Source organism: Cydia pomonella, chromosome 16 (genome assembly GCF_033807575.1).
Source record: "Cydia pomonella isolate Wapato2018A chromosome 16, ilCydPomo1, whole genome shotgun sequence".
NCBI lineage: Eukaryota > Metazoa > Arthropoda > Insecta > Lepidoptera > Tortricidae > Cydia > Cydia pomonella.
Window position 1 is genome coordinate 19,797,369 of NC_084718.1, and position 21,550 is coordinate 19,818,918.

General features: G+C 39.3%; 2 protein-coding genes across 2 annotated transcripts; both read right to left on the reverse strand.

Annotated features, from left to right (window-relative positions):
• Window positions 1-2,695: 2,695 nt before the first annotated feature.
• Window positions 2,696-3,612, reverse strand: LOC133526641 (uncharacterized). Its single transcript, XM_061863335.1, has one exon. It carries the CDS (start codon window positions 3,425-3,427, stop codon window positions 2,696-2,698), a length of 732 nt encoding a protein of 243 aa, XP_061719319.1. The 5' UTR covers window positions 3,428-3,612.
• A 15,085-nt stretch (window positions 3,613-18,697) lies between these two features.
• Window positions 18,698-20,096, reverse strand: LOC133526278 (uncharacterized). Its single transcript, XM_061862829.1, has one exon. The coding sequence runs from the start codon at window positions 20,094-20,096 to the stop codon at window positions 18,846-18,848; it is 1,251 nt and encodes a 416-aa protein (XP_061718813.1). The 3' UTR covers window positions 18,698-18,845.
• Between the last annotated feature and the right edge of the window lie 1,454 nt (window positions 20,097-21,550).

Consider the following 21,550-nt stretch of genomic DNA (forward strand, 5'->3'; position numbering starts at 1 on the left):
TAATTAAATGCGAGTTGCGAAATAGGTACTTCAAAATGCTAAATATGTAGTAACATAATAATAATAAAATACTTTATTGTGCACTACAAAGAAACATACATGTTACAAACAAAAAAAAGGACATAAGTAAGTAGGTAACAACAGGCGGACTTATCGCTAAAAAGCGATCTCTTCCAGACAACCTTCAGATAGCGATTCAGTGGCTAGAAATAAAGTTATTGGGCAGTGCAAAACCACATAAGTGTAAAGTTTATAAAATAAGTAAATAGAAACTACAAACAATGAGAAATAAACTACATAAACTACATATATTATATAGGCAACAATAATACACTACATATACCTACACAAAATACATAAATACATAATGAGTAATCAAGCAAGAGAAAAATAACGACCAGGTAAGAAAAAGATATGAGTGTAAGGAGCATGACTAAGAGAGAGATAAATAGTGTTCTTTTAGACGTGTTTTAAAAATGGGTAGGGATTGAGCACGTCTTATGTCAATGGGCAAAGCATTCCACATCCTTACAGACTGGAAAGTAAAGGATTTGAGGTAGAATTTAGTAGACGAACGAGGAGGAGCAAGAAGGAGATTCTGAGAACACCTGACAGACGTAAGAAAACTAAACCGCTTTTTAAGGTATTCAGGAGTATTGGGAATAAATAGAGTGCTATAGAGTAGAGACAGAATATGAGTATTACGTCGGAAACGGATCGGTAACCACCTGAGCTGTGACCGGAATCTGGAGACATGATCAAATTTCCGTAGCCCAAAAATGAAGCGAATGCACACATTTTGAAGCCGTTCGACCTTATTCAATTGCTCTTCGGAGAGATCGAGATAAGAGATGTCGGCATAGTCTAAAATAGGAAGAAGAAGCGATTGAGCCAACGCAGTTTTAGTTGAAAGTGGTAGAAAGTTGCGGAGACGCCTAAGAGATCCCACAGCGGCAAAAATTTTACGACCAACTTCATTAAGTTGCGGACCCCAAGAAAGAGTACGATCCATAATCACGCCCAGATTCTTTACTTGGGACGAGTACGGGATATGAACCCCATCGAATAATATAGGGGGCAGACTCTCAAAGTTCACCTTAGCTATGTTCTTAGGGCTACCAATAATAATAGTTTGGGTCTTCGTAGGATGTTTAATTTTTACAGGTCGAATTGGAGCATGAGTATCGTAAAGTTGAATGAGGAGGGAATTAAAAATCGCCACTTTGTCATCTACAGAGCTAGCATCAGCGATCACGCCCCAATCAATTTCACAGGCATCTTCACGAAGCTTAACGGTATCAAGCCGACTAAAATTGCGCTGGAGGACAATTTTTGGTTTGGGTTTTGGGGGACGAATTTTGTAGGAAAGGAAAAGTAGGTCGTGATAAATAAAAGGCTAAAGCAGAGTGTTGACTGTACTTCGCAACAAGAGAAGGAGACGAGACAAGAGTAAGGTCAAGAAGTGAAGAAGTACAGTTTGGAAAGTGGTGTGTGGCATTGGACGGTAAAATAGCAAGGTTACAAGCTTCCACGAGAGATTTCAATGACCTTGAACGGAAATCATTTTTTAAAAGACAAGTGTTAAAATCTCCCATGATAACATGATGATCATAAGACGGAATGAGATCTTCGAGTACCTTTTCAAAAGAAGAGAAATAATCAACATGTAGAGAGGGTGAGTAAAAAACTCCAAGAAGGATTTTAGCGTGAGAAATATTTAATTCGATGAAAAGGAATTCAGCGGCGTTTATGCAAGAGGTTGAGGCGGTGATGATAGAATACGGAATATAAGACCGAAGGTAGATGGCAACGCCACCACCACCTTTACCAATGCGATCATTACGAATTAAATGAAATCCCGGCAAAGAATAGGAGGTTGAAGGCAAACAAGGTTTAAACCAGGATTCCGAGACAAGGATAGCATGAATTCCGGAGAGATCGAAGGTAGTTAAAAAGTCGTTATAATGAGCGGGAATGCTTTGCGCATTAATATGTATGATATTCAAATTTTTAGGGACATCTGTTAATTGGTTATTAAGAACGTCTCGGAGAGGGGGTGGGAGACTATAAAAACTACTATCGTCATTATCTGATGAGAAAGATGTAAAGTGGTCCGAAGATAAATCGCTTTCGCTTACCGATGTCATAAAATATAATATAAAAAATACCTAAATTATAAGGAAGATAAAATTATAAATATGCACTATACACTAAAATAAATAAATTATAGCTGGCACAAACCAATGAGGTTACGCCAGACCCGCTATCCACCAGCAGTTCACGCACTTAAAATAACAAGAAATACAAAATTAAAAGGAAAACATTACAGATAAGACAGATTAAAACTTAAGTAGCATTAAGACAGTGGAAACATAGCTTAGCAATTAGTAAATTTACACAACGTGAAACGGACCGCGAGAACAGAACGGTAACTTAGAGAAAAAAAATAAAATAAAATATTAGACAGCTGTCAATGTCAAGTCGCTCCGCTAACGCCAGGAACCACAAACTCATAATATACAAATAAACGAATGACCCTCATTAAAAATAACAATACGTGAACAAAACAATAATTACTAAGTGGGTAGAAAAACAATTGATGGCGAGAGATAATCCTACCGAAACAAGAGGTTAAAACTGTTAGCAAAAACGACCGGAAACAAAAACGGAAGATGAGTCTCAATCGAACTACAGGCTAAACGCGCGATCTTTGATTCCTCTTGGCCCTCGCTGCAGGTGGTTGGACTGCTCCGTTGGCTGCAGTAGAAGCTTCCGGAGCACGGTCTGAAGTCGCCGCCGGGAACTGCTCCACATCCGCAACAGTGGTAACGCAGCATCGCTTACCCGCCGCATCAAGGACGAACACATTGCCGTCGCGGGTCCAGCATCTCCGTATTCCTAGGCGCTCACGGGCAGCCATAAAAACAGCATGACGCGGCGCCGTGAGTAACTCTGACACTGTGACACCGGACCCCTTGAGGCACTTCTTGCCGAACCAGACAGAATTCCGCACAGAAACATCGGTGAATTTTATTAGGATGCATCTGGATTTGTTATTGCGTGGCCTACCAACTCGATGACAGCGCCTCACATCGTCCACTGATAGCTTGCACTCAAGATGCCCATTCAGAATCTCCACCATGCTCACCGGAGATACATCCTCAGACTCAGGCACTCCATGCAACAGCAACATTTTCCGCCTTGAACGCATCTCTTGCTGATCCAGTTGCTGTCCAAGGAAATTTACTTGCTTCTGTAAAGCATCCAGAGAACTCAGAATGAACCTTCTGAAAGTGCTGAAGTCGGCTGACACTGAAGCGACAGTAGGACTGGAAGGAGCTGCTTTATCAATTTCACTCTGGAAGGCTGCCATCTGTTTCTTAAAGTCTTCAGCCATCTCTGCCATTGATTGTTTAATAGACTCCATTGTGATAGTTTGAGGTTATGTGTTATTGAAAAAAGTGAATAAGTTTTTCTTTACTTTGATTGAATGGAAATAATGAAGAACTGCTGGTAGGTGAGATATATCCTTTTGTCATTAAGAAACAATAGAATTTGAACCAAATAGAGACTTTATATTATTAAAAATAAATTAAATACACAGAAGTGATGTTTATGCTTTTTCTGCACCTACCCTTATAGTTAGTGGTTTTATATATATAACATATGTAGTTAATAGTAATTAACTTTTAGTTAACTACAAACAAATGGATAAAGAAGTATGTGGGATGTTATCATTAATGTCAAATGTCTATTAAGAAAGTTAAAACCTCCTTAGCTGTTATGACAGAACTTTGATTATGAAAAAAAAGTCACTCTCATCTCAAGTGAGATACGATTTTTCAAAAGTTACCAAACTTCGATGCCATTCAATTAGTTACTTGCCCTGAATAAAACAAAGGTGACCAAAATTTTTTTTTTACAGTAAAAAATAAATTAACTTTAATCTCAGAAATACTAGTACGAAACAGTTGCTTATTACTTACTGAACTTTTTTTATACTTGCAAATCATGCAATAGGACTTGATTTTTTCATTTGTTTGATGCAAGCCACCAATATAAGCGTGGCAGATGGACAGAAACAAGACAACAAATATAAATTTGACCCAGCAGGACCTGGGTCCTACTTCATGAGTACCCTTAATTTTTTTTCTTATTAAAACCTATTTGATCGACTATCCTACTTACTTTTTCCGTATTGAGAATTGTTTTCATTATTTTCTTTTAATTGCTTCCTGATAAACTGAAAATCCAATTTAGTTTATACATAAATAAATACATACATACATGGTGGCCTAGCGGTAAGAGCGAGCGACTTGCAATCCGGAGGTCGCCGGTTCAAACCCCGGCTCGTACCAGTGAGTTTTCGGAACTTACGTACGAAATATCATTTGATATTTACCAGTCGCTTTTCAGTGAAGGAAAACATCGTAAGGAATCCGGACTAATCCTAACAAGGCCTAGTTTACCCTCTGGGTTGGAAGGTCAGATGGCAGTCGCTTTCGTAAAAACTAGTGCCTACGCCAATCTTGGGATTAGTTGTCAAGCGGACCCCAGGCTCCCATGAGCCGTGGCAAAATGCCGGGACAACGCGAGGAAGAAGAAGATAGATAAAGACATAATATTACAGGACAAACCTCACACAAATCGACTTAGTCCCTCAATATGCACAATTTACTAAGGTTACTCTATAAATACAAAATATTTAGTTTAAATCGGTTAAATACAAAACTTATTAATACATTTGGTTTTTGTTTACTAAAATCAATCAAATATTTTATTTTATTTACGTATACAAATAAACGAATGTGTACATAAAATAATTTCAGACTCATACGAAATGACCTCTTTCTCAGAATAAATCTGGCAGAACAATAAGACCGCAATCTCACATGTTTCCTATTTTCTTCTCCACCATCAATAAAACATATGTCACAAAAAAGGCTTTTAGCTAATTGCGTCCTTTATTGAGAGCAAAGACATCCGACAGTAGATTTCGCAATATAAGACTTGAGGTCTAGAATTTATAATCATAATCATTTATTTATTTGTAGACAACAATGGTCAACACAATACACATTATATTAGGTCCACACAATACAAATATTTTTTCATCACACTTGCTCGAAAAAGTTCTTATTTCATGCAGGTGTACTGAAGGACAAAGGCCTATATTGTTCCCGTGGGAGTTATAGCTTTTTTTTAATGTCACTTATTCATACAATACAAACCAATAGCATAAATGAGTTTTACTTTTAAAATATTGACGTTTATAATTTAATATTTTTGTTTATGTTTGATATTAAATAATTTGATTAATTTAACAGCCGTTTAAAATATTTTTACATAATTTTCAATCGTGGCTGAATGCCGAATAGGTCTGTGCCCTCGATGCTAACCTGTCAAGAAATTACAAAAAGGCGGACGAATGTTTGATATGTCACCGTATTTAAGAATTATTTCGTTTAAAATTTAGTTCTTTCTTCGCATGTGTGATGAAAAACATTGTGTGTAACTCCGGGGGTAAGAATATTGCAAACTCGGGTCTTTAATTCCACCCACCCTCGTATCCAAAATTTCACTTACCCCCTCGTTGCACAATGTACTAATGAAATTTTATGAATTCGTTATAATAACCAGGGATCGGAAACCGGTATTTTTTGTATGGGAACGAAAACGGTATTTTTTCGTTCTTTGTTAATTATTTCATTTCTAATTGGGCAATCTAATAATACGAAGTCGTTATCTAAAACCACAACGGAGTCCTATATTTGGAGTATAAAATAAACCGAAATATATGTTTATTTCAAAGTTTTTCCAAAAAACCGGTTCCGATCCCTGATAATAACTCCCGCCAATGATACAAGCGAGCTCCATTTCATTCATTTCCTTTTGAAACAATATCGTATCTGTACAAATAAAACAGCCCGTATCTCACGCGGATGGAGCCTCAGTTACCTTTACAGAATGACAACCAGATATTTTGGTTACTGGGCAAAATCATATGAGCCACAAGCACATTATGAAAAGTGATAATTTTATTAAATTCATAATGTCTATGTACCTATTTTAATTGTGTATTTTAAGAGACTATTAAAAAATATTTTAGTTTTTGTTATTTACTGAAGGACCGGTCACGAGTCTCGGTCACGTTACGCTGGTCTGCGCGACAACCCGGTCCGCCCGCGCTCGCGCGATGACAATCTCATTGTACTGTACTTGTACTTGGCTTACCAGTTGCCGATTCACACTATGTACCCACTTTTTTCTTACAAAAATAAATAAGTTGTTTTGTTTTAGAATATATTTTATGCTATTCGTGCACTATGTAAATAATGTATATTATGATTGTTTGTATTTCTCTATGTAAGTGAATTGTAATATTCTTTTGGAGAAATACATTATTAAACCATAACCATTACCGAAGGACCTGTTTTGCAGTGTCCAAGTCTGGAATAAGCTACTTGCCACTTATCTGACAAACAAATTCATCGTTGCCGTTTCACAATCTTCAAATAAGCTTATGAGCTTAACTGGTGGATAAGGTTCTAAAGTTTTGCAGGAATTTTATCTGGCAGTTAATTTATTTGTTAATTAGCTATCCCATTCTTTAATTGGATATTGTGAAACAGGCCCTTAATATATTAATTGTGTATTGTAATGTATTTATAAATTGAATACGGATATCTTGTTCTATGATATCTTTTTAGGGTTCCGTACCCAAAGGATCAAACGGGACCCTATTACTGAGACTCCGCTGTCCGTCCGTCCGTCCGTCTGTCACCAGGCTGTGTCTCATAAACCGTTATAGTTAGGCAGTTGAAATTTCTACAGATTATGTATTTCTGTTGCCGCTATAACAACAAATACTAAAAACAGAATAAAATAAATATTTTTTTGCAATCTCGAGGTTGTCATCCAATCACCGAAGTTAAGGCAACGTCGGGCGGGTTCAGTACTTGGATGGGTGACCGTTTTTATAGATAATGGTACGGAACCCTTCATGTGCGAGTCCGACTCGCACTCGGCCGGTTTTTTTTATTAAGCGCGAATGCGTCAACGCATGGGTTGTGCCATGTTTAAATGCTCTATCGAGTGAGCGTGATCTTGCATACAGGGGCGAATGTGACAATCATTTGACAGGGAAGATTTACGGTAAGGGTCGTGTACTTAGTATTGTTTTCCAGATAACGTGAGAGGACGACTGAGGAAAAGGTTTAATGTATTTTCTTTTGTCATTTCTGTTTTGCGGGTGTTAGAGGGTTGTAAGTAGGTATAAAAATTGAGATCGTTGTTCAGATGGATGTGATATTTTCTATAACTTATTAATATTTTTATAAAAATGAGTTTTTTTTTATGCTTGGGATCTAAAATTTGATACAGACATCCATAATATTGCATCTACACATATGTAAAAAAAAACTTAATCACAGTGACAATAATATTGGAACCCTGGCGATTTTCAGATTACATTTATTGTGATAAGGTACGAAATGCCCCAGAAATCAATTAAATATTGTCCAATTAATATTATATGTATATTGCTTACTACTGTAAAAGTAATTAACATTTATATTTGAATTATTTATACTACCCGAAACTGTAATAATAATATAATCTGTCTTATGTAAATCAAATTTCGTCGTGTAATATATAATCATATTATAATTAATAAATGATTATGAGTATAAGGAACAAGAGCACATTATCTACCTGCTTAGGTAATTAAGTCTACCTATTGTTTTCTGAGTGGCTTTTTACCTTCGATCCGGGCTGCAAGAGTGATGTAGTATTTGGTGGCAGGTACATCAATTGAACTTCTAAATCTCGCGGATAATACAAAGTTGGTTGGACATGCACCAGCGTGGAGCGTTATCCAGGAGCAACAGCACTTTCCGTGGAAGTTCATTTCTGACGCAGTAATCTTTGACTTCTGGTATTAAAATACTGGTAGAGTGCTCTTATTCGTGCATCTCATTGCACGCGGTGTTTCTGACTGATAAACCAGCAACGGTTTTAGCTTGAAATCCCCAGTACCATTACCTCCTAAAAGAAGAGTAAGCCGAACATCCAATAACGCAATAATATTTATAGTTAGAATGTAGATTACCATCCGAGGTGGCGCGATGTGCCACGGCCAAGTAAATAACCAATCAGATACTATCAATTCAGTGACCAATAGTGCACTCGCGTAAAGCGGGGCAATTTAGCGCGAAAATCTAAAAACCGCGTTATAGCGAATCCGCGTTATCCGGGATCGCGTAAAGCGGGGTATTACTGTAACTACATATAAACTAGCTTGTAATCTAAAACTACACGTCACCCTTACTATTATTTTTATAGTGTACTTATATACCAACTAACCTTCGACTATCCCTCGTGAATCTATCCGTCCCTTGACGATTTAAATAAATTAAAAAACTCCATCTCCACCGGAAATTACAACCAACTTTTCCCCATTCTCGCCTTTTAGCGCCACTGTCGTCGCGTAAATTTATAAAAGTATGGAATAATTTAGTTCCATTTTTGGCCGTTTGTTTTTTTAACTTGGTGTACAGTTAGTTTGTCCGCCAATGCATTCGGTAACGTTCGGGAATCACGCGAAGCCTCTGTGTAATTATTTTGGGCTACTTCCGCGTTTGAGGTGCGTTCGGGTAAATTTAAACACATTCAATTCGAAAATCATATTTTTCTTTATTTCAAAAGAGTAGGTCCCGGTCAATTACTTTGTATTAGGGCCTTTAGCCAATCTTTTCCGAGACCATGGGGACAACTCCGTCCTCGAAATGTTGAAGGTAAATATAAAACTTAATACGCGATTAAGTCCCGTTTCTATGAGTTAATAAAATGGATGTATCATTGCAATTTTTAAACCTTATCATGAATATTAAGTTATTAAGTACAGTCGCCATCAAATATATCGGAGGTGCCGAGGCGCTCAAAAATATCTGAACACGCACTCATAGCCGTTCTAGCACCTTACAAAAGGCGTGTTCAGATATTTTAAGCACCTTGCACTAAGACTCTCATCTAAAAAATGACGAAATAACCCCAAAGCACCTTAATAAGCTTTCTGTTATAATTTCAAGCGTGCTCAACCTCCGTTACAAAAAAGCATTATGTCAGCAAGAGATTGTTATAAAGATGAGCCTTTCTGGCCTAGGCCGGTAATGTTGTTTTGTTGGCGTTTTGCGTGGTTTCGAAAGCTATGAGTCAGGGACTTTGTGTTTGCGTTTTGCGGGTGGACCACAGGCACAGAATAACTAATCCACGTAGTTATTATTGTGTGTAAGCCTATTTCAAAAAGTACGTAGAAGCGCTGGTATGGTCGTGAATTCGAACTTTAGGTATACCTTGACAATGTTTTATTTGGTCTGTCAGTGGTATGGATTTTCAAACCCAACTCAAGAAAATATTCCACCACAAAAATTCGAAAACAGTCATCAGTAATTGACGTTGATTGTAACGCTTTAAACAAAAATCACAATACATTGCGTCTTAGAATAAACTTTAAAGTGTTCTAAAAATCAAAATAAACGTTATTTTTAAAAGTTGCTTAACAAATGTTTGTCTGTTTGAGGAGTACAGCGTACAGTTTAATTTTTTGGTCCTGTTAGAAGCCACACCCGGTATATGATGCACATTATCTCAGGGCAAAATATAATTTTGTGCACCTACCTAACGTCAATATGAAAAATATTGGCAGTTGACAATTTCGAAATTCACAAATCGATCTAGCCCGACGTCGCCTTAACACCAATTTGACTATGGCTATAACCAGATCCCGTCCGATCCAATACACCGTGACGGGATTTAGTTTAGGGCGGGTGTCGAACCTCGTTACCGGGAATCGAATAAGCCGTGGGGCATGTGGGGCTAATTGGTTCACTTCATAGCTATCTGCAAGCTTCCTATGCACGTGCATTGCTTATGTTTATTTGTACAACAACGTTTATTTGTTGTATTACAACGTTTATTTGTTTTGGCGATTTTTCGGCCGGATTAACTAGTTTTTACTGGAAATTTCCAGCTTGACAACTAATCCCCAGAATTGGCGTAGGCACTAGTTTTTACGAAAGCGACTGCCATCTGACCTTCCAACCCACAGGGTAAACTAGGCCTTATTGAGATTAGTCCGGTTTCCTCACGATGTTTTCCTTCACCGAAAAGGATTCGAATCTTAACCAACACAAATAATAGATCCCCATTCACCCTAAGGTACAGTCACGGACTTTCATTTTTTAAGCCATTTATGGTTTATTTTACATGGGACAATTCATACCGTTCGTATTGACGATAGTACATTGGAGAGGCCAGAAAACCGTTTATAGATGGACTAGTGAGTTTGAGGTCAAATCATATGAGTCCATCTTTAGCGTTTCCGGCCGAGGCATCACATAGTGCTTTTCACGACTACTGCATTTGCATAACTATAAGTACTTTAATAGGAATTAACATTTATTTGGCGTGAAGACAATTTTTATTTTATTTTACTTTATTGCGTACACTTAACAGAAATCGTGCAATATCATGAAACATAAAATTGCATATCATGATTTGAAATCTATCACGAAAGTTAAAAGAAAGCGATGTATTTTTGCCAGGAACATTTATATTTTCTTCACTAGTAGAACTCATTTTTATAGCGTGTTTCTTGTATTTTTAAGTCAAACAAAATGTACACTATCCAATTCAGTAAGTATTTTCCGATCCCGCCTTATTTACTTTTTTTATCACTATAAAGAGGCGTTTTTTCTGTTGTTTGCGTCAAACCGACTCCAAACTAAGAAGCGTTTTTTTTTAAACAAACATCTACAGAAGTAAAAACGCTTTTAGCGTGAACTGAATGGTTTTGACGTTTCTTTTTTTAAACAGTTTGTCATATGAATAACCTAATTTCATTTTTGTAGGAAAAAGTTGCGCTAAAAGAGACCTTTTACCATCACTAATGACAGATGATGATAACAATGATGACCAATGACAGATGATGATAACAATGATGACCAATGACAGATGGTGATAACAATGAAAAATTGTAGATGGTGGTTCAGGTGCTACAGCTATTGTCTACTTTCTAGCTTAGTTTTAGTCCATCTATTACCACATTTCCGAACAGTGGCGTGAAAACAAGTTAGCCTGAACCCCAAATGGCCCATTAATTAAAGTCCGTCACTGTACATATAATACCATATCGATCCTTTGTTTTACCTTTAAAATAGCCAAGTCCTTAATCTTAATAAACAAAGAAAGTAAATGGGAAGCGTGTAACAACGGCCTTTGTTCCCGGATTCGGGTTAATTGTGTTCCCATTCAGCTTTTCCACCTGCGTCGTATTACTCTCTGCAGGCCCGTTTACACGCTACGGGGTTCTCGTCTGGGGTATGTTTCTTGGCGAGAAACTCGAAGTGTCTAAAGGTATCACTAGAATTATGACTACTTTGTTAAGAGTATAAGATTCTTGTCAAAAATTTCATTTTTGATACAAGCTTTTCTCGCTGACTGTACTTTTCTTTCAACAAGCAATTAGAAATCATCTAGATAATTCTAACGAACCCAAACACAATTAGGCTGCGATGTTTTATAACAGGGTTCCTATAGCCACCTCCTGTCTCCATCATCAGATCAGTTCGATGGTACCATAATATTGCATTGTCATCAAATTTACATATGTATGCATTGACATTTCTTTTTTGTCGTGACATTGTTTTATTTATTAATTTTAAATTTTTATATTTTTTATTTCCGTTTTAATGTTAAGTTGTCGATCTTTTAGTGAAAGCCTTTGTTTTATCCTTGTGTGTAAAATACTGTGTCTTTTTAGAAATAAATAAATCTAATCTAATCCAATCCTTACAGACTAACGTACATACAATAACAAAAATCTTAAAATATAAATATCATTTTGACGACGCAGTTTTCGGTTGCGCCACCTGTTCTGGTGCGGAATTCGGCAGATTCCCACGAAACCGCCGAAATATGATACCTTTCGGCCATAAGTCCGACCATCTGGCTCGGGATTTTCCGTCCCCTCGGCTTCCCAGTCGAAGTCTCCAGAACAGTAGTCGCTGGGGCCCCATCGGTCATCCCTGCGACAGATATGGCCGGTCCATTCCTTTTAGAGCTAAACTTCGATTGTATGTCGTCAGTTAGGTTCGTATTTTCTTTATGATATAGGAGTTAAACGAGCAGACGGATCAGCTGATGGTAAGCGATTTACCACCGCCCATGGACACCCGCAACACTAGAGGGGTTGTATGTCAGTTGCCGGTCTTAAAGATGAGAGTATGCTCTTTCGTTGAAGGTTTGAAAGTTGTATCGGTCCGGACCGCAGTTTAGTTGTGTGAGGCAGGAACTTTCTGGAGAAACGCACGGATAAAAACTCGAGGGTGACCGTTAAATAATAAATTCTAGCATTGATTATAACAAAAATGATATAACTAAACAATTTCTACAGTTTAGCTGTGCGAGGCAAGAAGTTTTTGGATAAACGCATAGTTGAAAACATGAGGGCGACCCTTAAATAATCTAGAATTGATTATAACAAAAATTATTGAACTAAATGATCATGATGTCAATTTTCATCTCTGACTCTACAGAGAGTTGATAAATATAAAAATATAAATAAAAACACCTCATAGTTCACAATACTGATTTTATTATAAGACTTTCTTCACGATTCTATAGATTTCATTGTAATAAAAATCACAATGCAATAAAGCAGCTGTCAATAAAAACAGAATTGTAACAAAACGGAAATACAATTCCTCTGGGATAAAGATGGCCGCCAAACCGCCGCGTCAACAGTCACCTGCGAACCTGATTACGTACACCGATGTCAGAAGTTATAGAAAAACCACAAAATTATTAGAAGTATTAGAACAAATTAAATTATATAACGAGCCCATTGTGTCCCACTGCTGGGCAAAGGCCTCCCCCCTTTTCTTCCACTCATCCCGGTTTTGAGCTACGACCGGCCAGTCCCTCAAAAAAGAGTCAAGTTATCCCGCCATCAAATTAAATTATTTTCAGATAATATTTTACTTTGTTTTCATGTCAAGTGGTTCTATATAAATTTTCTTAGTACTTTTAAGACATTTATTTCAGTTTAAAACCACAAAATTGTTAGTAAGTTCTCTCTTTTTGGACGTCAAAATGAAATGCTTGTCCCAGTACATGTTATCTTTAAACTTAAGAGTCTAATGCAAAATTGTAGTTGCTTAAGAGTCCGCAGCAAGCTCAGCCGAATGCCGAAGCTTGCTGCGGACTTTGGGCAAATGTCATGAAAAAAAAAAATGCACGGAACGTATGCAAGGGCACATTCCAACCAATATCTGGAAAGATTACAGTGAATTCGATCAAAAAAAAATATTTCCATAGTTCTATTTTCACTCTGGCAACATTGAGTTTCTTAAAACATAGGAGGAACACCTCTACAAGAATCAGAAGTCGAACTGCATATACAGATGTTCTAGAGATCCTGGTCCATTATTAAACTACATAATCCTTTCCATCATTCCTAAATCTATGTATATACGTCATTTGATCAAATTCACCGCCCCGGGCGCCGAGTCAGACCACCGAATAATCGCAAAATGGCGGGTCCCCGTAGATATCATCGGTGGGAGGCAGCGACGGAATATATATAGACGAGCCTTTTTTGACGTGATTTTAACTTCAACAAACGGTCTTCATGACTGTTATGTGACACGTAACACTGACAGTTATCCCTTCAAAATAAAAATAATCCGCCCGCAGCTATGAATAATTAATTAATTAACCAGTACCCACAAAGCTGGCTCTAAAATAAGTCGTAATTGGTCACTAAAAGTTTTGATTGGCTAAAGTCTATATTGTCTACGTTGTTGTTGCGCGGTATTGCACTTATGGAAGGTAGAGGCAAGGAACAGAAACTCCTTAGGCAGAATTGTTGCAAAACTGTCCAGCTGTCAGCTACCTATAAATAATAGTTCCAAATCTCTCCAGAGTAGCTAAGAACCCAGGCGTTATTGACGGAGTGAAGTGCGCTGTCTATGATCAGATTTTCTCAAGTATTCTAGGTATTGTAGCGCCACATATTTATGGTTTTTTGTCGGATATTTTTTGGTATATGGAGATTTTGTTCCTTGCTTCTACCTTCCATAATTGCACTATTTGAAGTTGTCAAGCTGCGCGCAGTACAGTTCAGTCGTTTGCGGCACAATACACGAAGGGGTTTTTTGAGCTCCACAGACTAATCAGACTTCTATATATTGTGTCATTCACGAATATGCGTTTCTTAGCTCATAATGACATGTCATTAAAGGTTAGATTTGACTAATCTGGGCGTCATCGTGGATGACACGAACTTATATAGTTAATCAAGTTCGTTGTTGGCAAGTTAGTAAAGTCCATGTTGGCAACTGACAATTCCTAAACCTTTAGCTTTGCCATGTTAGCTTGCTAGCCTTTAGCATGTGTTCGACAATTCGGGGCTCGTCAATGAATTAGACGGTTCTCAGTAGATATAAGTATAATAAGCTTCCACAAAATTGTATATATGTATAACAGAATTTGGTATGTTTAAAATGTTAAGTACAAGGCAGCGCTTGATCGTGCCGTAGATGGATTCGTAATGATATGCAAAAAGTCATATGTACTCCTCCCGCGCGTCCGTCCCCTCTCTCGTCCAGCAGCTAGGTAAGGGTGAGTGTAGACATCTTCCCCCCCTCGGAAACTGTGGGTTTTCGAGTAGCTTCTTCACGCTCATCATTAGGTAGCGGGCAGAGATTTGTGACAGCACGGCGGATGAGACCCTTAGACGTATTCACATCTGCGACGCGAGCTATACCATCGGCTCCTGGATACAGTCGATGAATGCGGCCCATTCGCCATTTGAGTGGTGGTAGATTGGCCTCCTTGAGTACCACCATATCGCCTTCAGCGAGTTTTCCCTGGTTAATGCGCCACTTTGATCGTTGCTGCAGCTCGTTCAAATATTCAGTGCGCCATCTCTCCCAAAACTGTTGTCGGATCTGCTCAATTTGCTCGTATTTTCTTAGACGATTTGGGTTGATTTCGGTAAGTGTGGGCGATGGCAATGAAGTGAGCGGTTTACCGATCAGGAAGTGCCCGGGACACAAAGGATAAAGGTCTGTAGGATCGGCTGATAGGGGAGTAATAGGTCTAGAATTTAGGATTGCCTCGACTTGTGCAAATAAAGACGATAATTGTTCAAAAGTGAAGTTAGTGTTCCCTATCATACGCGTTAAATGATGTTTGGCAGCCTTTACACCGGCTTCGCTAAGTCCGTTAAAATGCGATGAATAAGCAGGTGAGAACTTGAAATTTATGAATTCACCGGCAGCATATGACGAGATGGATTCACCGCAAGAGTCTAAGAATCTTTTAAATTCATTATTTGCGCCCACAAAATTTCGGCCATTATCACAATAGATTACACTGGGCTTTCCTCTGCGAGAGATAAAACGATTTAAACACATGATAAATGCCTCTGCACTCAAGTCTGATGCAATTTCCAAATGAATCGCTTTGGTTGCAAAGCAGACGAATATACATAAATAACTTTTAATTATTTTGCAACCACGTCCCTTTCGATCACGAGTCGGAAATGGACCAGCGAAATCTATACCGGTAACCTCGAAAGCGAAGCTAGGATTGACTCGAGCGGAGGGTAAGTTTCCCATTATTGGTATAATAGGTTTAGCTTTAAGTATTTTACAAATTTTACAATTGTTTACAGTGGATTTCGCTAATCTTCTTCCAGCAACAGGCCAGTACAATTGTCTGACGTTAGTCAGTAAAAGCTGAGCACCTCCATGGCACAATTTTTTGTGTTCTTGTATGAAAAGTAGTTTGGTAAAATGATTTTTAAAAAAAAAATTAAAAAATTAAAATTTATTTATTTCAAGCTATTTGGCTCATATTTGTACAACATTCAAAACAAACACACACATTATAATAGAAATAGACACTAAAGAACACTACAATATACAATAAATTTACAATTTATAATAATTATGCCTATGCTATGCTATACTGCTAGCCGACGCCTGTCCTCACATGCCTATCACAACAGTGGGTGATGTAGGGACAGTCGAGCCGGTCTGCAATCATCGCCAGGACAGTGTTAGAGCTGGCACGCACGCGCCGCACCAGCGCGGCGGCGCGCATGCGCATGGAGGCGTGAAAACAGGCCGTGCGGGCCCCCGCAAACATGCCCGAGGCACTGCAGTAGCGGGGCAGCCCCACCACTGCCCTGAACGCGTTATTGTACTGAACGCGGAGCGCGTTGTACGATCTCTGCGTGTAGTTTGCCCACAGTCCGCACGTGTACAGCGACGTGCAGTACGCCTTGAAAAGCGTTATCTTCACGTCCCTACTACAACGAGCAAACCTGCGAGCCAACATATTCGCTCTCACGCACAACGCCCTCCGCTCCCGCTCCATGTCGGCATCATCCTTGAGGTCCGCAGTAACAATATGCCCTAAGTACTTAAAAACTCTGTACTCTGTCTAAGAGTGCTCCGTTAAGGCTAACAGGTGGTACGTTCGATAGCTTGCTATTGCGGGCCTCAAAGACCATGTATTGGCTCTTCGTCACATTGTACCTCAAGCCGTGACTCACCGCGTACCCCTCACATATTTTTAATAATCTTCTAAGACCACAGACTGACGCGCTCAACAGCACCATGTCGTCTGCGTAACTTAGATTATTAACGCAAACTCCGTCAACCTGACATCCGACATGCTGCCTGCTTAGCGCCTCAATCAGGTCGTTCATGTAAAGGTTGAAGAGTGCGGGAGAAGTCAGACCACCCTGTCTCACCCCGCATTCCAACCCATACTGATCAGAGATTGCTCCCGCCCACCTGACAGCGTTGACCTGATGTCCATACCAGTACTTAAGGATATTTATTAGTTCTAGCGGTAGGTTAATTGACTCGAGCTTTTTCCATAGCACTTCGTAGGACACCAGATCAAAAGCCTTAGAGAGGTCAAGAAAGCATGCGAATATCGGGGTCTCGCGATCGGTATAATATCTGACGGTATGCTTAAGACACAGTATGGCACTTTCTGTGGACAGGTGAGGCCGAAACCCAAACTGGTTATCGTGCAGCTTTAAGTATTTGCCTAACTGTATATTAAGCATAGCGTCAAACACTTTTGCAATAATCGTCGCAAGAGAAATGGGCCGGTAGTTACACTTATCTGTCAAATCTCCAGTTTTATTTTTCACTACCGGCACCACTATCGTTTTCAGCATGTCTGTAGGCAGATATGAATGACTCAAACACAAATTATAAAACATAGCTAGGACTCGTGATATGTGTGGACCAGCATGCTGAAGATGCTCGATGCTCAGACCGTCGTGACCGGGAGATTTGCCTCTTGAGATCGACTTTATCGCATTAGCGACATTTTTGGCTGTAAATCTTGTCCCTACTATGTCACTTATGGTTCGAGCACCGGGCGTCACACGCATCGGTCCCAGCGGTGATTGTACACGAAAGTGGTCCTTGAAAATGTCCGCTATGCCCTTTGAGTCACTCACCCCGTCAATACTCACCGGAAGGCCAGGCCGTACGTTCATCTTTTTTGTGTGTTTCCAAAAACCTCTAAAATCGCCTTTAGAGTGTTGTTCAGCTAGGGCATCCATTTTTAGCTGATCTTCATGGTTTTGGCACCACTTTAATCGTGATTTGAACACCCTACGACTGTCACACATCTCATTATATACTTCACCAGATCTAGGCTTTCCGCAAGACACCCATTCCACAAATTTCAACCTAGCCGCCCGATGAGCATCAGCCACATGTTTATTCCACCCCACCACACGCTGACCTTTACCCCCCCTACCTCTGCTACCCCTCCCACATACTGCTGCCTCACACAATGCTGTTACAATATTTTTATACATATTGTCCAAGGTACGCCTATGAGTCACATCGCCACAGTAACAATCTGCACATTTAGTAAAATCGTTATCAAAGTCTATAAATCTCAATCTAACATGAGCTTCCCTACTATATAGTGCTATCTGCTTCTCGCTTCTTTCTCCCCACACTACCTTTTTATCCGACACGGTTTTACTCGGCAGCTTAGGAGAAACGAGTCGCAAATCACACTCAACGATTATAGGAAAATGATCCGACCAGAAACAATCGTACTTGACAAATACATTACGCACAGAATGCACCGCCGCCTGGGTCAGGATACAGTGGTCGAGCCAGCTAGGCGTTCCGTGAATTTCACTAATAAAAGTGTACGTGTTTGACGTTAAACCTAATTTATCTATGTCAATACAAGACCAATTTTGTTCATCGCAAAAATGCATTAGTTCTGTATAAAATAGCTCCCCCGGGGTAGCATTAAAATCACCCAGCATGTACACAGAATCTATGCCATATTCGTCTATAATAGCACTTACCGTACCCAGACAATCGGTGAATTCCGGCAGATTAATAGTTGAATTCGTAGGCATATATACACTCATAATAATTATGGGACGATCTTTCACTAGAACTTTAATTGCACATACCCTATTGCTATCACACTTTATCACTGTTACGTTAGAAAACACACTATTTCTCCACAGCAAAGCCACGCCGCCATACGGCCTTCCTCTCAAGATTCCGGATGCAGCGTCCATTGCTGACGTTCCTGTGTACCCAAATAATCCATCTATGGTGCTAAGATAAGGAATTTCTTCTTTCATCAGCCATATTTCCTGTAACGCAATCACGTCGCATGTACGGCATAATTCTCTCACTCCATTTATGGAACGTTTTACCGACTTGCAGTTAAAACTTGCAAACTTACAACTATAAGTACTATTATTATCACAGCTATTTATTATTTTCTTTGTCCATGCCAGCCACGTCAGAGTTAACTCTGTTCGGATATTTGTACTTATCATTAACGAACCGTCTGAAAATAATATTTTCGGGCCATATTTTCTCATCTAAGTACATATGCAGTTTATTCTCAGATACGAACATTTTAAACGCCTTATAGTCCCGTCTGTTTTTGGTATGTATTTCTCGTAAGAACACAGTATCGTTGGTTTGCTTGCGTATGTACTGCATTACGTCCTCCCGCGTCGTGTCTTTATGTACATTCGTTATAAGAAGCGGAACTTTTCTTTCTGCGGCTTTAAAGTTACACTGTAGGCCCGTCGCGACTCCGTACTTTCCCTGTAAACGATATTTCGATGTACGTGTAGAACGCCTTTGCACTAAATTCCATCCTTCATCGTTATTCGGCACACTTATAATTGAAGAGACGTTATCCGCTGTACCGATAGCTATGTTTACGTCCTGGATCAGCTGACGTTCGCCCGGCGGCATCGGTGTAGCGGTAGCGTGAGTTTGTGCGGTATCTGCGATCAATGCATGCGCACTTTCGACCTTATCGACGCTCGACCGTTGGTAAGCTGATGAGTCATGCAAAGATCTCGGCACACCCTCCTGCAAAATACTTCTGTTTGCACTCTCATGTCCCGGCACTTGTTTAGCCACTTCGCAGTTTTCTATAACCGTCGAGTTACACTGTAAAATGCCCATAGGTCCACTGTCAAAAGTATCAACAGCCCAGGCCCCTCGTTTCGTATTTACGTTACATATCGACGAAGGCGGCAAATAATTATTTTTGGCCACTTGGAGTTCTTCTTTTAGCCTGTCTAGTTGTTGAAGGGTCACATATGACGTTTTAATTTCGTCCAAATCGTTTTGCATCTTCAACATATCTTTTAATAATTTGGTACAATCTAGGCTGTTAAAAAGAATCGGCGGTAGACGTTCAAGTTGCCGCGCGACAAATATAGGGACCACATCTGGTTCTGTCGACCTAAACACATTTATTATATCCACAAGATCACGTTCCTCCTTGCCCTTACTCTTCCTGGTAATTTTACGAGCATCCGTTGAAATGGAATCAAACAACAAGGATTTAGATTTCTTGATTTCGTCACTAGTGAACGCGGATTTACATATTCGCACAAGTGTTATCGCGTCAATTATCGACACTTTATTTTGCACGTAAGCCAATAATTCGTCTATTACAATATTGCACGAGTTGCATTTTATTACGTCCGTCATTTTTGCCATCATGTAGGTATGCATTTTAGAGTCCAATATAATGGGATGCTTTTTACTAAATATTTCAGATGAATTCTGAATACGTCCGCCTACTCGGAGGATACTCTTCTCATCTACGAAGGGTCTGAGAGAAAGGATTCGCGATTTTGAAGGTAAGTATTTTTTGTTATTTAGTAGATAGAGTTCATGCTCAAAACATTCCTCTTGGTGTTGTTTAACAAGATGATGCAATGATAATTGTAGTTCGTCTGTGGTTAGGTGGCCAGTAGTTTTATTATTTGAGTGTCGCACGTTGTGGATAAAACGCAATGCATAAGCCAAGCTTCGTAATAATATTGTAAATTTAGAGAAATGTTCGAAATTGACCAACCTTTCACAAATTGTAGGTATAGTTGTAGTGCATGTTATAGGTATAGTAAATTTAGGTTTAGAATTAGTTTTGTAATTTTTCATTTCAGGTATGTTGGCACTAGGTTTAATGACTTCTGGCCAGGCTGATGGCCCTTCTAATAGGAAGAAGGGGCCATGCCACCATATGTTAGCATCAGCTACTTGTGATGGACTTACACCTCGTGATGCTACGTCTGCAGGATTTTGAACACCTGGGATGTGCCTCCAGGATCCATTTGCTGTAAGCTGCTGAATCTCTGCGACACGGTTGGCTACAAACGTTTTAAGATTTTGTGAGGGTGAACAGATCCATCCTAGAGTTACGGATGAGTCTGTCCAATAATAAGTGTTTGTGACTCTAAGTCGTAAAGCTTCGATTACTTTCGAGCTTAATCGTGCGGCTAATAAAGCTCCGCATAATTCAAGACGCGGGATGGTCTGAGCTTTCACAGAACTAGCTTTTGTTTTAGCACATAACAGGTTAACTGATACGTCACCTGAGCTACTAATCGAACGCAAGTAGACGCACGCTGCATACGCATCTTGCGATGCATCGCAAAATGTATGCAATTCAACGATCGCATCGGGATCGTCAGCGAGAGCAAATCGAGGTATTTGAAAGTTGGTCAGGCTCTTAAGGCCTTGCACAAAATTAAACCATGATTTGGACAAATCTGTAGGAATAGGATCATCCCAGTCTAACTTAGTAAGCCATAATTTTTTTAAGATAATTTTGGGTACAATTGTACATAAACTTAACAACCCTAGAGGATCGAACAATCTAGCAGAATTCGATAAAATCGATCGCTTGGTGGCGACTGACGAATATTTTATATCGACAGGAAAGTTGAACGTATCAGTGCTTGGATCCCATTTTAGTCCTAACGCACTTGATTGTGAAGTGAAGTCTAGATCTTTAGGTATCAATGCATTAGAATTGTCTCGGAGGACGGAACCGACGTTAGAACGGAATTTACGCAATGGCAAGTGCGCTGAATGAAGAACTTCCGTTATTGAGTTTATTATGAAGCACAAGTCCTCCTTCGAATTGCTTCCCGTAATAA

What these genes read in the sequence shown, in the direction of transcription:
- LOC133526641 (XM_061863335.1), bottom strand. Translation starts at nt 3,427, where the DNA reads ATGGAGTCTATTAAACAATCAATGGCAGAGATGGCTGAAGACTTTAAG.
- LOC133526278 (XM_061862829.1), bottom strand. Translation starts at nt 20,096, where the DNA reads ATGACGGACGTAATAAAATGCAACTCGTGCAATATTGTAATAGACGAA.